We start from the raw sequence: 16,578 nt of genomic DNA, 5'->3' as shown, positions 1-16,578 counted from the left end.
TACCTCGAAGAAACTCTGAAATCCGGGCAAAAAAAAAGTTTTTGAAAGCAGCACGTCAGCCCTCCCGTTAGAGTGAGTCGGTATCCTAGCAACCACAGACGTTAGCGTTCTGCTTGGTCTAGCCCGAGCCTTAATTTCACTTTGTTGAACTTTTATTTTGAACTTTACCGAGGGATTTCTGTGGTTAGCACTATGGATGTTACACTGGAGTTACAAAACAAACCGCTGTGCACCTTGTCGCCCTTCAGTTACATCCCACCACGGCGAAACGAACCGAAGGAAATGTCCTACTTTTACAGAGAGTCAAAGGTAACGAAGTTGGACGTGGAACTTAGTTTCCTTGCTAATTTAAACTAATCTCACTGATATTGAAACTACAAAATCAGTTAGCTGCAAATATTTCAATTCATCATTATCCTGGGATAATATATGCGTTTTGCTGTTTATATTACTTCATATTTTCAATTAGAAATTATAGAAATAGGTGCTAATTGATTATCTAATACGTAATTTGCACTTATGCACATTATATTTCAGAAAACTTGGGTGATATCTGTAGGTTAACATTTTTTAACAGTATATATAACAATACATATATTTAAAGTTCGTTTTCGCAAAGTTCTGTGTCATACTGTGAGCCAGAAACCTGAACTTCTGCAGCATTTACATTCACCAAACCTTCCAGTTTTATCCCTATCTAGACCCTGTATCATTCATAGCCTGGTTTTTTCTCCTAAAAATAGTGGCAAAAAATGGATTTGGCCCTGGCTAGTGATGGTCTTTGCTGATTTATAGAGGGATAAAAAGATGGATCACAGCAGGATTGTTTGTGCAACGTTTGACCCTCCTCTGAGAGAGGACAGTATTTTAATGATAGCCTCTCCCTTTCTCTCTCTCTCCATCGGCAGGTGTCAGACGTCTCCACATATGACCTCGTGTTCCACCAGGTTGCGGGTTATGATATGAGACTGGACAGGGATGACAGAAAACACAAGAACGGAAAAGGACTTGATATCAACAAGGAGGTAATAAGTACATTTTAGTTACTACTGTAGTTCTTAACTGTCTTAGCTTGAGGATGAGCTCACTGATCAGAGTGAATACGCTTTAGTTACAGCATGTAACTAAAACTAAACATTAAGCTCCAAGTACTTCATTTCCCGCAGATAAGGCATGAAATACATAAAAGTCAAAAGCCAAATAGACTGCAAAGTTCTTATAGCTACAGACATACATAAATTGGAATTCATGGACACACACACACTTTTGATTAAAATCATTCCTCCCTCTTCATTTGGCCCTTGATTGAATCTACAACAATTTCAAGAGTAGCTTTGATTTCACATTCCCCTCTGGAAGTAGCATGTTTCAAATTACTGCTTTTTATATCGTCGTTTTTCTATAATTGAATCAGAAACGCTGTTCCAATCTCAGTCTTATTCCTTAGAGCTGTGACATGCCAAGTCAACAGTCGGCCGCTTTCTGGCTTCGTGCCATCGCTGAGCATCTGCGGCCCAAGCTTTCCGGTGTATCCCACCGTTGCCAACAGTCAGACCCCTAGAGCCGGCTTTTCAGCCAATTCAGTGTGTTGAATAAGCAGCCGAATGAGTCAGTTAGAGACGTCTATCTGATTGGCTGTTCAGCTTAGAGAAGCACACGAGAGAAAACAAAATGAGATGGAAGAAAACAAAAGTTCAGAGGGCACACAGAAGAATCATCTCGTTTTACACTTTCATCAAATCTGATCATTGAAATAAAATAAATATTTTCACAACAACCTCACCACCTAGAATAAATAAAATGTGGACAGAGGATAGAGGGCATAGAGGACAGCTCTGTACGACGGCACTGCTAGCTGTAAGGTTTGTGGTGGTGTGTTCAAGTGCAACACAAGCACAAAACTTGTTGTTTTACAGTGAGGTTCTTGTAATGGCGTCAGTACAATTTGCCTTATAGCACTGACCACCTACACATAGAAACCACAGAACAGTTCATAACCACATCTTTTAACAATTCACCACCATCGCTGTTTCCAGAGCACCTTTAGCATCCTTCCAATTCGTGCACAGGCTTTCAAGCAACATCGGCAGTGAGGATTTTCATAGATGGAAATGCCACTATATTATGAAAATGAGTTCTAAAAGAGCATACGTGCATACATTTAAATATGTTCCACATTTACAAGGCTGTAGATTTTTTTTGTGTGTGTACAAAGGTGGTGCTGACATATATCTGAGTTTTATGACATTTGTTTGTAGCTCATGTTGAAGCTGCAGAGTAATTATTCATGTCAAGAAAACTAGCTCACAGCAAGTTTCTGGGTCACTGAAAGCAGAGAGGGAGGTGAACAAAGCAACGGCACACACAGCTGAGCTTGTAATTACAGTGAGTTGAGTGGTTGGCTGTCAGGGTTGGTGACAGTTTCTGGCGAATTAGGACATTTTCTGTTCTAATTTGAATATGAATTTAAAAGTGAAAATATATATTTATTGCGCGATTCAGCAATTTGCTCATCTTTCCACTGAAGCTTATGAAAATAGAAACCCACCAGTGAGCCTCACAGAGCCAGAAGCTGGTACTGACTGTTTTGCATATAGTTAGCCCGGCCTCGCTGAAGTCAGAGGTTCTCAGTGTTCAAGTCTGCTGGAAAAACGCACAGTGACACACTGCTGCCCTGGATAATAATGAGCAGCACATGTCCTTAAGTTTCTGTAGATAATATGATTAATATGCATTCATGTGTAGCTAATAGTTTTTTCTTTTTTTTGTTTTCTGTGGTAATTTTCTCTCCTGACTGTACTGACAGAGGAAAAGAAAGAATAAAACAGGAAAGGACCAACCATATCTTTACTCCATGGAATAGTAGTGAGTTTAGTGCTGTCGTAAAATACAGCCGCTGAACCTGCACACGAATTCTGGGGCTACGAATTGCTTAATAAATCCACGCAGCGTCTATAAATAGCTAACGTTTAGTGGATTTAAAACAGCTGATCTGGTACAAATGACACAGCAATAGCAAGCGATGTAGCAATTACTCAGCTGAGACGATTTTATATCATAATTGTGTTTTTTAAATTGTAAAAAAAAAAAAAAAAAAACACATTCAGTTGCATTATTTATCTCCTGTTGTAAACAGTGTCCGTAGTCCTTAGTGAATGTAAGCTATTTTTAAAATTGTAATATATTTATATTGATATATATCATATGTGCTGTTCAGTAGGTCACATACACCAATCAGCATCATACACTGATGCCTAGGAGCACAGAGCGTGTGACCTGTGATGGCACTTACCTGTCACTGAAACAGACCAAGCCCCTACTAATTTAGATGTGTGAGTTATTTACAAATTCTGTAGGTGAAATTAGCAATAAAGATGATTAGTCCTGCGTTAAAGTTAGTATTGTTAACATGGATGTCTGGGGGATTCACTCTTTTTGATTCCAGTGGCCATTTAATAAAGTGAGGTTTCTCTAACTGGGAAGGTAGCCATCAGTCATTTTATACATTTTCAGCCCTTATTTATCGTAACACCCATTTAGTTTGTGTAAATTTAGAAATATCTGCTGTGAATTTTGTAGGGAACTAATGAAGCTCTGGCAAAGATCTGCTGGAGAAATCAATTTATCTGGACAGGCTTTATGCGGTGATGGACAGAAGAGTAACAGTGATGTAGCTGTACACGTAGTTTGAGCACCGTGGAGTGGAATTAGTTTACAACAAAATGACTTTGATTGGTGTGCAGAGGTATTTTCTTCTCCGTATCAGTTGAAGCACACCCCATAACGTAATCCCAATAGATATTCTGATAAGAACCGAGTCTGGCTACTCCAGACTATTTATGTAGTACAAGTGGGAGAAGAATTAATATTGTAGTACTGTGATATTCTGGGTGGCAATGTTTTATCTATATATGATATAAAATGCAAATATAAGTTAAACTCTTTGGTACTAGAATAATAAATTCAATTGCTCTTTTAGTCCACTAGATGGGGCTGTACAGTTTTGTTCTGGGAGGTCAGTACGGTCAGCAGAAGTCGGTGAAATGAAGATAGAGGCAGTGGAAAACATAAAATATTCTTTCACAGTTCCAACTTGCAGTTGGAACTCTGTACTAAATTGCAGTAAATCACAGTATATGTTAACTCAAAACATTTCAAATCCCATGGGTCTCTAGTGATTGCCACCTCTGTTATGCGCTGTGACTGGAGTGCAAGGCAAACATCCCAGCCAGCACAGCTTTAACACCTGCTCTACGTCTTTCTGCAATGTCGTCCTGCTCACTCCTAGGAGAAGTCCCGTGTTGTGCCCGTGCTGTCCTCTTCAGAATACGGCCGTCGCTCTGCCCCTGCCCTCTACCAACATGGCCGGCATTTTGCTCGTGTGGCTTGCATTAAAACAGAGTTTTTCATGAAAAACGGGATCACCTGGAGTGTGGAGGAAGGATACGGATCGGTGGCCCCTGTTTGAAAGTCTGACGTATCATAGCATGACATGGAAGGGTTTGTTGTGACTGTGGAAGCTGTGATAATAAACCAGTGTTGTAGTGTGTAGATTTCAGTTACAGCTTTGATGTGTTCATAGTAAAAACAAAAAACTGTGCTTTAATCTGATAACATTTAATGATATGCGACATGCAACACTAACTAGCATCAAAAAGATTTTAAGAATAACTTAGAACATATGAAGACAGTAACATTTTCCAGGAAGCTCAAGCTCCATTTTCTCGTTTGAGCCTGAAATCACTCCATCAGTGTGAACGAAATTTGAAGGTTCAGGTGGCACAGGAAGACAATGAATCACAAAATGTCTTCCAGTTATTGCAGCTGGATATTCGACAGGATAGCAGTGATCAGAGCCTTGGTTTTCAGATAACGCCTTCAGTATAATGGCAGCTTTTATCAAGACGCTGAATGCACGTCAAAAATCCTACGAATTCCTGACAGGACTTTGGATTTATCAGACTGTTCACTATTTGATAAATGTTGGATCATTACCACTGGAAATGTGGCTGAGTTTCAGGTGTTCACTTGATCAGTCTTCTCTTCCCAGACTGACAGCGTTCCTCATGAAAAAGATGACTCAGCTCAGATAAAACATGCTTCAACAAAAACAGCAAGAAGAGAGAAATGTTTCAAGCGAAAGAAGGATTAGATGTGTACTTATATTTGCTCCTGCACCAATTAACACTAAATTCACTCTATCTGATTAACCCTTTTAACTCAGATTCTTGGATCCTTTTTAAAATTGTGAACCCACGCAGCTGAGACCAGCCTCCTACATAATAGGATTTTGTCGAGTGCAGACATCTCTCATTTGCTTCTGCCTTTGTGTTTTGGCAAAAAATAGAGCTTTTATTCTTAGAAACGGTGCAGAACTTCAATCTGTTTGGCGTTCGTTTTGGAGGATTAGGAGCTCATACGCCTGGGTGGCATTTCAAAGTAAGAACTGGGTAAATATAGCTGAGGTAAATAATAAAAATAAATAAATGTATGTGGTTACAAAAGACATAAAATGTTTTATCTAAACATCTCAAAGCATAGACTCATCCTCAGACACTGCTGACGTGTGAAGATGAAGGTAGCTCGTTGCATCTTGCGCTTGTGTTTTCATATCGTATTTTGCGGAAAAAATAACGTTCAGCTTCTCTGTTCAACGAGCAGGCTCTTAGTTCTGATAAGCACTGATGCAAACCAAGCATGAACATCGGTTGATTTATGTGCATTAATGTTTAAAGAATCCTTTTGACTCTTGGTTTTCGGGAGGAGTTACAGGAGACTCTCATCGCTGACTGCTGAATATGAAAACACAGCGAGTGCTCAGCTGCTTTAGTTCAGCACAATGGCAGGAAATAGGATTACAGCTAGCCTGGCTCATTACAGTAACCACCTATAACAGCACCTCTGAAGCTCACCAATTAACACCAGCCTAAATGTGAAATCAATATTTAAGCCTTTTCCCTGCTTCCAGCTTTTGTGCTCAGCCAGCCTAAGCTGCCGTCATACATTCTCATCTAAAAGGGTTGGTAAAAACATCCTTACTATTGCTTGTAAATCATAAGATACTGCAGAGACTGTTAAAATAAAGTATTACATATGTGTTGTGGCCTGTTTGATTAAATACATCTGCCAAATCCAAACCGGTATTGCCTCTAATCATTCAAACTAATGATCTTACAAGCTTTTCCATTGTATGCACGTCCCGTGAATGTTTACACTGCAAGGAGCCTTTCACGGTGCACTTGTCTTCACAGCACTAAAGCAAAGACACATAGGCGGAGGAGTTATATACAAATGTTTAATGAATAACAAAAGGATGGCAGTGAACATGAACACACATGCTGTTGTTTTGGTTCCAAATGGATCATAAAAAAAGAAACCTCTACTTTTCCTCTTGAATCCTGTGCCTGAGCCCACCTGCTCGAGTGGGACACAAACACAGCTCTAAAGCTATAAATACAAATCACAGGTTTTGGAAAACTACCCATCACACTGGCAATTTGTTGGCATCCACAGCTCTATATGACAATAAACATCCATTTGGAATAAAATGGAACGAACTGGCTCACGTTGCCAACCAGGCATAGATAGAAAAAAAAAAACAAAAAAAAAACAGCGCGGCAGGCAGCTCAGTTTGCTCAAGTATAAGGCTCTGAAGCACTGGAACACTGGCATGGGTACTTAGCGCCACACCACTACTATTGTACAAACGGGTGACTACGGTCCTTGAGAGCTGCACTAATTTAGCAAACCTCTCTTTAGTCAGGTACTCCTTTAGACAGTGAAGAGAGTCCTTGGAGCAAAATCCTTGTTACACTTGAGTTGGGAAAACCACCCGTAGTACAGCCTTGAAGGACTGTGGCAGTGCACCTAGGCCCTGATCTACATTGTGTTGCTAAGGACTAAAGTGGTTCTCAACAATTGTCTATCCATTGTACTGCAGGCTTCTGGTAATGGGTTTTACTTACGGAGCATGACAAATCACTTCTACAGCCACTTTGTGTTCTTGAGTCTATTTGTTCAGTCGGTGTGACACGCTCAAGGCATCACAGTCCCTTGTGACAGAGATCGGGTCATCTCAGTGTGGACGAAGAAGGTCTTGAGCTCTCCTTTACCCTTCACGTTGATGATGCCACGACATGAGCACATGTACCCTAGTGCTGATAAGATATGACTCGTCTCCTCTGTTACCTGTACAGGAGGAAGAAACGTGAGTAGAATAGTAAGCTGTGTTAAAGCTGCGTTTCTACCCCAGGAACTTTCCCAGGGACTGAGAGATCGTCCTTGCTCTCGAGTCTCACTTTTTAAAAGTAGAAGGTCAAGTACTTTAGTGCATTTTGTGCCTGATGGTGTGAGTGCGTCACAGTCCACAATCATCTACAGCACTAGAGTATTGACTACAGCACATGAAACGGGTTTGATTACTTCATGTCTAGTATTTTGGATGTTTGGATCTGCATTACTACTGCAGGTCTCTTTTCCTAGAACTTTGGGTGGAAACACAGCTTGACAAACTGTAAAACATTCACCTGTATTATGTAAGACTGCTCACCTGTATTTTGCCCAGCACCCCAGTGGTCTCCATCCTACTGGCCACATTTACACTATTACCCCAGATATCATACTGGGGCTTCTGGGCCCCAATTACCCCTGCAATCACTGGTCCATGGTTTATCCCTAGAAAAGGACCAACGGACAAAGTATATGACATTAGTTGTAACCGACGCTAGTTAACAGATAAAATGAAACTGGTGCCAGGTTCAGGCTGTGAATAAATGTTCTCACCAATTCGGAGTCGGAAGTCGTTAAAAGAGTGCTTGTTGATGACATCTAGCTTCCCTACAAGAGCAAAGGCAAACTCCACCATGGTGCCTATGTGCATGTATTGTCTGTCATGTTCCTGAGGGAAACGCAGAGAGGAGAAAATCTGTTAAAAATACAACCTGTACTGCGTTTAGATATCAATACATCAATGTCAGTTTAACAGTAACACCCTGATGGCTGCTAATGCACTACATTTTAAGTTTTTTTAGATGTATATTTATTCTATTCTGTATATACATTCCAGAACATACCATTTCTGTTAAATATTCCTGCTGTACTATGAGCCATTGTACAGAAATTTCATTTTGATGTAAATCAAAATGACAAATAAAGTCTGTCTAAGTCTAAGTCTGAGACACTGTTCATAATGATTAGCAGCGAGATTGTTTCTATTGGTGGTGTCTTTGAAATTTAAACATGCATCCTGTTAGTCAGTAAGGGACAGACACACAATGACGTCAGTTATGAGAAACTAGTTTTTCCTTAGAGCACGAAACACCTTGAAGAGGTGGAGTAATCACTCTTTTCTCTTTTTTGCTGTAAATCTATCTATCTATCTATCTATCTATCTATCTATCTATCTATCTATCTCGTGTTGTACAGCTATTACCCACTGCTAAACCTCACCAATACTCCTTACTTATGAGCTTGTGATGTTCCCCTAACCAACTGGTCCTCATCTTTAGATGTTTTTCTCTTATAAAAGTAGGCCACACTGTAGGATGGGTTTGAAGCCTTCTTGTCCTGGGTCAGTCTGAAGAGAGGCTAACAGAGGTAGCAGTAATTAGCCTACTAGCCACAGCTAATACGATTAGTCTGCCACAGCTGTCATGTCAGAAACTCATTGGCCCGAAATGAGAAGCCTGCATTTGTCAGTATGGGAAATCAAATGCCCACCGTTACGAAACATTCAAGTGGTGAATCTGCCTCTTTTATCACCGTGAACACTTGACAAGTGCAGCATCAACAGCCTGAGGGGGGTGGGGCTCTGCAAATGGTCAATTAAGCAGACTTCGCCCAATCAAGCAGACCTCTGTTAGAGCACACATTTCTGTGTGATGATCTCATTTGATTACAATCATCCATTCAGACATGTAGTAATGAATCAGTGATGTTTGAATGATGTTTAGCAGATTATATGGAGCTCTCCACAGAGAAGCTTCCAAATACATTTGTACTTCCATGATTAGGCTTCATCCTGTTTTGTGGACACAAATGAAAAATGGCAAGCTTGTTAAATGTGAGCTCAAGCTCCTGAAACTGTTTTGGCACTCTGAAAAGGGATGGCAATGAGCAAAGGCTGTGTGGCTGCCCCTCGCTGGGTGGCACAATGAGACGAGGGAATGTGTGTAAAAGCTTGCCTGTGCACACTCTGGTCCAGGGGTGACATTAAGTCCAGTTGCAGCCATGTAGGTGCTACCAATGGTCTTTATCTTCTCCACTCCACTGAACTTCGGCTTGGACAGCAGCTGTGGGCAGATACCATGATCACATGATGATTCATAGCCTTTTGGCTTTCTGTTCTACTATGGAGAATAACCGCTCAGTGCGATTACGTACTCAAATAAGCAGTGGGGTTTTTCTTTTGTTCACATTGTCAGACTGGCAGTATTATCAATAAGAGAGGCGTTTACCTCATCAAAGTCTGCTATGATCTCGTTGAGAAGACGGAGGCACTCCAGTCCTTCCTTATTGACATCAGACTCTGTATAAAACTCTTTGAAGTCTGGGATGGAGGCGAACATCACACACACCGACTCGTATGACTGATGATAAAGGTCCTGATAACAAGCAAGAAGAAAACATAACAGCTGTTATGTGTTGTATTGATCGAGCGCTGGTGAAGGAAAGCTGAAGAGGAATGGTTTCAGTGAGACGGTGAGGTGAATGCCTCACACTGAACAATGACACCAACTGTTTAAATAAATATGAAGGAACTTTAATTATCTCTGCACGGTACTGGGTCACCGCGGCAGCAAAATAGTACCAGCATTCATCACGAGAAAGACAGACGTACGAATAAAGCTACCAAGCGATGGAAAGTGTGTTCGGCAAGTAGGCCACATCTTTTGCTGCATCAACAAAACAATGTACTATTTTCAGTTAAGGAAGAAAATATCGTGACAAAAGCTGTGAATTAACAACACATATAGGATATGTAGTTTTCCAACAATGTGGGGTTTGCAGTGTTTTTGTACAGATTGAACCAGAGTGAGGTACACCTCCCCTCTAGGGCTTAGGAGAGTTGTAAAGGGGGTCACAGAGGAGGAGATATAGAGGAGCATTAAAAGTCTTTCTCCTACATGGGAGTCACAACTCATGAGTAGTGTTGCTTTCGTCAACGAAAACTATGACTAAATATTGTCGTCAACGAACCTTTATCACGTGACTAAAACGAGACGAGACGTAACGTAAATGCTGGTCATGCGACGATGACTATAATTAAATGTATAATGCAATATCGTTGACGAATAAAAACGAGACTAAATGTGGTTTACAAAATAAAAACTATGCTAAAATGTCTCTCCATTTTCGTTGACCAAAACGAGACGAGAGACGAAATGTTACAACGTAATTTTGTCTTGTTTAGTCGCGTTATTATTATTATTTTGTAGCTTTTCTGTTTCCTGTGTCCAGAGCCCGTTTCTCTCGCAGGCGACGTCACTTCCTCAAGCTCCACTCGCGGCATTAGTTAGAAGTAGCGTGACAGAGAAAGGGAACGATGGCCGGCCAGCCGGGGGTCTTTGGTAGAAGAAGAAGAGAAGACATTTGGAAAAACTTTAAATACACCGAAGTGGAAAATAAAACCGAATGTCTTGTGGTGAAAGATAGGGAGATAAGATAATAAGAACCTTGTTTGAAATAGGTTTGGCTAAAAGAAAATTTTGGTTTTGTCTATACTACAAGGTACTTATACTATATTGACTGGGTTAAATAGAATTGCATTACTAAAAAGAGACTAAAATACAATTTTCGTTGACTAAAACTAGACGAAAATAGTCATGGATAATTCTGACTAAAATAAGACTAAAATGCTCAGACTTTTAGTTGACTGAAACTTGACTAGACTAAAAAGAGTATGAACATGACTAAAACTAATAAAAACTAAAATGACAGCTTGACACAAAGACTAGACTAAAACTAAAAAAACACTACTCATGAGTCCATGATACTCCTGTTTCTAGATTCAGTGTGCTGTATTCACTTCAAAGACACGTTCATAGCATTCATGCAAAGATTCCCTGATCATTTGTGTCCACTGAACAGGAACTGATTACATGCATGGTTAACTAAATGGCATAACACAGGCCCACAGTGTCACATTTTGTTGGCTGTTTCCAGTTTATTGTGTTAAGCTAACCAGCTTCTGGCTCCAGCTACATAGTTATCACCACCATTTTTATTAAAATGAACAACTGCGTTCCCAAAATGTTAAACTAGACTAACATCTTAAGCACTACAATTAAACATTAACATAACTGTCTGGTCTCATTCACCTCATTTTTCCAGTTGCGTCCGAGGAAGTGTTCGGCGACATGAGCCGGTAAAACGTTCTCCAGCAGAACTCGGTTGAGGTTCTCCATGGTTTCGATCTCCTCACACTCCCTCTTGAACTTGTCCCTCCACAGGAAGTCCAACCTACAGTAATATTCATTCTGTTACAGGAGGACACAGAGTAAAGAGACACCTGCGTCATTCACACCCAGTGCTCCCTCGGTAGAAACTTGCACCAAAAGCAGGGGGAAAAAAAGATTACCAAGAAAAGAGGTTGATTCTTATCTAATATATTTTTTTAGTTTTTTTAGTAACATGAATCAAAGCACAATCCAATGTCTAAACTTGCCTTGGTCAGTCCTCCAGCTACAGAAATTTGTCCAGGATATGAGAACGTTTTTCAGAAATCGCTTGCTCCCATTCCAGTCATTGACACCAAATGGAAATATCAATGGATTTCTAGGAAAACCTAACCAACTGGAACTAAAGAGAATGCTTGGTATTCATGAAAAATTAATAAGACGTCCCAATAAGATGACAATGAAAGAATGCGAGAAGCTCTGCTATTATGGCTCAAGGATACAGTGAGCAGACAGCACTGTTTTGCATAAAAGATAGCCGCTGCTTTTTTGTTTGTTTGTTTTGGTTATTCAAGCTTGAGGGAGTTTTGAACACAACTAAATGTGCCGGGAAGACTCGCATATCAAGGTCAATACATCCCAGGAGTGTGTGCATCAGAATGGGTCCAGTCCCTTGAATGCTCCATCATTACGCTCATACACTGTATATGTGAAAGCTCCAGGCTACATGTGGGCTGGTCCCTGCAGAGTGGGAATGGACGTGTGTGGGAGGGTTTCTCTGTGAGATATACTGTACTTCATATGTGTGATTAGCAGTCTGGATGATGTATGTGTGCACTGCATATGTTTCCCTCGAGACTACAATATGGTGACAATTTAGGAGACTCCAGCAGTGAAGGCCCATATAGCTCTGCACTGAGAAGTGGAAGTATAGTGTTGATTGCCTGATTCAGACTACCTATCCTCACAGGATAGGTAGTCTGAATCATTCACATATATGTATAGTTCTAGCACTTGATTCTCTTGTGGAGAAGAAATCTAGTTCCTCCATGGCTCTAGAAAGTAGGCCAGAAGCAAGTGCGCTCATTCCAGATGCCGTTTAGAAACCAGCTAACGAGCCTCTAAATGAGTTTAGCTCCAATGTGCATTCGTTCTTGGGGTATGAATTACAGATGCCTTGTCTCTCGTAACCTGCTTTTTCCTCCCTCTGACTAAATGGCAGGGACAGGGATCATTAGGGCTGATGATGAAAATTTTGCAAGGCAAATTTGTTAATGGCCAGCTACAAGCATAGAAAATGTGGCGCTGATTTACATACTTACTGTGCCACGGGCCATGGACAGCCCCACCCTGAAAACCTTTTGACCTGCATCCATTATACTGATGATTACTGATGAAGCATTGTACTACACTGATTAGCAGTAATAGTCAGATATTATGAGTTTAGACAGAGAGTTTTCTCCCTGAATTTATAATTGCAAACATTAGGGCTGGAGCCTATCCCAGCTGTCATTGGGCGAGAGGCAGGGTACACCCTGGACAGGTCTCCAGTCTATCTCAGGGCTAACACAGAGATTCACACATTCACACTCACATGCACACCTATGGCCAATTTAGAATCACCAATGAACCTAACCAGCATGTCTTTGGACGGTGGGAGGAAGCTGGAGTACCTGGAGAGAACCCACACAGACACAGGGAGACAAACTCCACAGAGAAAGGCCCGGTCGGCCTGGATTCAAACCCAGAACCTTCTTGCTGTGAGGCATCAGTGCTAACCACCACGCCACTGTGCCTCCCCGCAATAAAATTTGTGTCTCCAAAACAAATGCTCCCTTCTCTTCTGGTGACAGTGACCCAGAATGAGAACAACACTTTGGACCAACTCTGGCTCTCAGGGGAGCCCCAATTTTGGTCAGCGAACCTCTGGGGATACTTTTCTGTCCAAGACATCTGCTATGAGGTCAGAGATGATGGATGGTACCCCGATAAAAAAAAAAAAGAAAACATCCACGCAGAATGTGTGTCAGCTGCGTTTAGGTCTCATATGAACTAAGGTTGATGGGCACAGAGGAGATGGAGGCACTGGGACAGGCTGGCAGCTCAAACACGACAAAAAAAAAAGTCCAGCTGCACAAATATTTTGATCTTTGGGCTCACTGAGCCAAGTCTTTCAACAGTGTTCCACTTACATTACAGCCAAAATTCATTAAGCAAAGTAGTAAGTCCTCTTAAATCCACTGATGTCATATCTCTGAATCCACTGAGTGAGATGGTGATTCTGGAAATGACCTAATAAGTTGGTATCAGTGAAGTAAATGGCCTTGCTAAAGTTATACAGAGAATGGGTGATGTTCAGTTATATCATTATAGCCAGCCTTTGAGAAAAATACTCACCTGCCTGGCTAGTACCAATAATGTGACAAAGAAGATGAACAGAGACACAGAACCCATTGTCTTCAGATCTTTAAGGACCCCTGGTCTGCAAAGAGACGAGAGAGAGAGAGAGAGAGAGAGAGAGAGAGAGAGAGAGAGAGAGAGAGAGAGAGAGAGAGAGAGAGAGAGAGAGAGAGAGAGAGAGAGAGAGAGAGAGAGAGTCAGAAAGAGGACCACCATTTTAATTTATTGCTGTTTTAGTGGGGTTAAGTAGGAAACAGTGTCCTGATTTAGGATGTGGTGTTTACACAGAACACAGAGAAGTCTGGATATTCCTAGTGCTTACATCAGCTAAGCAACCTACATTGCTAAGCAGGGCAGGGAGTCATCATTGCCACTTTCTGTTGTAAACACCATACGCGACAGTATAGAATAAGGCATACCAATATTAATTATGTATGCAATGAGATGAATACCAGATTACTTTGTTCCATGTAAACACCAGATCCAAAGAATAAACCTAATCACTCTACCTCTTTCCATTATTTGTAGTAACGCGTCCTTTTTTATTTTATTATTTCTATCCATTATTGCTGCAGATGTAACAATAATTATTGAAAGAAAATCTCATTTAGGATTCTTCTCATTAGATAAATTAGTTTTTTCAATTTTCTCCTGAACTGGGTTTGTGTAATTTGCATACATCAATTTATTTTAATAAAGTGGATATAAACTCAGCTCGCCAAACTGCAGACAGAATTGTATGCACAGATTCGGAACAGAGATGAAGCAACCAAAGGTTTCTTTCAATCGTGTCAAGAAATAATAATTCACTAGGCGGTGAATCCTGTCCCCGTATATTTCTTTTAATTTAGCACTTCATTCAAGTATTGTTATTTGTCAGTGCTTTGGCAGGCGTAGTGTACTCGTCATGCTAATAGAGCCAAGCTAAGAAATGTGAGAGTGAGAAAAGGTAAAAAACATAAAGGAAAAGTATTTCTTTCACCAGTCTCTCTTGAGGCCCTGACAACTTTTTGCATAATGGGATTTTTTTTTTTTCAGCTGTGAGGCTCCAGCTGTCAGTCAAATGTGAAAAATGAATTTTGGCTCCATCAACATAAATTGCTATATCTCATTCTGCCACTTATCATCCTCCTCTCCAGGGGTTACGCTTCATTGACAGTCATATGGCATCAGCCTTTCCCTGTGGACCATCGTCCAGCCTCATTAGTCATTTTAATAGGCTGTGCTCTACTGTGGCCAGTGGGCTGCAGGGTCAGAGAGAGGCGGAAGTCTTCAAACACATAATATTGACTTCAAGTGGGCCTAATACTTGTTTAATTATTGCCCAAATTAGCAAGCAGAAAGAGTGCGTTTAGGTACCTATCTAGCTTATCTGTGGGGTACAACGCCATGCTAAATCCATCCAGCAGAGAGGCATGTGTCTGGAGGATGATGACGTTGTAGATTACCACGGCAACCAGCATCACCACCATCTTCAGCTCATAGTTGATCCTCAGGAACACTGAGCATGACACTAGGCCCAGTATACAGCAGTAGATGAAGTACTGAAGACAGAAAGAGAAACATGGCCACAAATAAACACAGATGTAAAGTAATATGTAGCTTCAGATACAGACAGCCAAGATGTATGTAATATAATGTAATGCTTAGGATGTGAGATTGGCTTCATCTCACTAATACAGGAAGGAATCTCTGTTGACTCTCTCAGCGTCTGATCTGCACATTTGGCGGGTAAATTTCTAGAGACCAAAGGAAGTTCAGTGTCGAGTGTGGGATTCTATGGATGATCCATTGTCATAATATGGTGTAAAGTTGATTTTGTAAAAGCAACCACACTGACTGCAACCACACTGCCCTCGCAATGGATGCATTTCAATGATATTTAGTAGGGATGGCCCGATCCGATACTTCGGTATCGGTATCGGCCCGATATTGGTCAAAATTTCAGGATCGAATATCGGAAAAAATAACTATAGCCCGTCCGATCCGATACCCAAATGCTCAACTTAACTTTGCGGGACATGCCGTAAACAGAGAGCAGCTGCTGCAAGCGTGTGTAAACAGAACCTCGTGACAGTGAATTAGCCTAGCGCTCTTATCATGTCAGCTGTGTGGAGTTACTTTGCACGCAAGGAAGAGAAAGGTAAAACAGCCGAATGCAACTTGTGCAACGCGAGTGTCTCAAGGGGTGGCAGCAGCACTGGACGCAAGTGTTTGTGACAGTTATTTAAAGTTAGCAGTCACTTAAAGCAGGGGTGCCCATTACGTCGATCGCGATCGACCGGTGCGGGTAGATCGCGTGCCATTGGAAAAAATAAAATGTTTTAGATGTTAGTCTGGCTTAACAACTAACTGTTGCACCTCCAAAACAAACAGCAAGACAAACCTTCATCTTTATTCATTTTACTTTATATTTGCAACATGCCCTCAGTTCAGCGGCACAACTTCAACCACAACAACTCAAGACTACGTCTTTCTTAAAGAGACAGCGCTATTTTTCTAAAGGTGTAGTGCACCAATTTTTCTTGATAAAAATAAAAACAAAGATGGATAGAGCTTTTAACACTGTAGCAACAATCAATATGACGTAGGATAGGTAGATCACTTTGACTTGGTCATTGTAAAAGCAGCTCGCAAGCCAAAGAAGTGTGGGCACCCCTGTCCTATAGTCTTCAATGGAACATTACTAAGTCCATCCTATATCTAGTTTGATATGGGTGTTTTACATACAGTTCAACCCCAGAGGTTACATGTGAAAGAAGAAACATTCAAGTTTGCAGTT

The 16,578-nt window shown here is 40.9% G+C and overlaps 2 protein-coding genes across 3 annotated transcripts in view; one reads left to right on the top strand and one right to left on the bottom strand.

Annotated features, from left to right (window-relative positions):
* Window positions 1-192: 192 nt before the first annotated feature.
* cfap90 (cilia and flagella associated protein 90) lies at window positions 193-5,046 on the top strand (the record flags this gene model as incomplete). Its single annotated transcript, XM_084563197.1, has 3 exons — window positions 193-309; window positions 909-1,025; window positions 4,289-5,046. The coding sequence occupies 3 exons, from the start codon at window positions 193-195 to the stop codon at window positions 4,466-4,468; spliced, it is 414 nt and encodes a 137-aa protein (XP_084419323.1). The 3' UTR covers window positions 4,469-5,046.
* A 1,647-nt stretch (window positions 5,047-6,693) lies between these two features.
* adcy2b (adenylate cyclase 2b (brain)) overlaps window positions 6,694-16,578 on the bottom strand; it is a gene marked incomplete at its 5' end in the record, with an annotated part of 52,155 nt that continues 42,270 nt past the window's right edge. For both annotated transcript variants that reach the window (XM_084563195.1, XM_084563196.1), the window contains 8 exons: window positions 6,694-7,188; window positions 7,550-7,674; window positions 7,783-7,897; window positions 9,183-9,290; window positions 9,456-9,602; window positions 11,319-11,477; window positions 13,794-13,878; window positions 15,156-15,340. In XM_084563195.1, coding sequence (XP_084419321.1) covers window positions 7,036-7,188; window positions 7,550-7,674; window positions 7,783-7,897; window positions 9,183-9,290; window positions 9,456-9,602; window positions 11,319-11,477; window positions 13,794-13,878; window positions 15,156-15,340 — 1,077 coding nt within the window. In that variant the 3' untranslated portion in view covers window positions 6,694-7,035. The remainder of the gene's footprint in view (window positions 7,189-7,549; window positions 7,675-7,782; window positions 7,898-9,182; window positions 9,291-9,455; window positions 9,603-11,318; window positions 11,478-13,793; window positions 13,879-15,155; window positions 15,341-16,578) is intronic.

This window comes from Chelon labrosus (genome assembly GCF_963514085.1).
Source record: "Chelon labrosus genome assembly, chromosome: 16".
NCBI lineage: Eukaryota > Metazoa > Chordata > Actinopteri > Mugiliformes > Mugilidae > Chelon > Chelon labrosus.
Note: the sequence above shows the minus strand (reverse complement) of the source record. Positions and strands in the feature narration are given on the sequence as shown.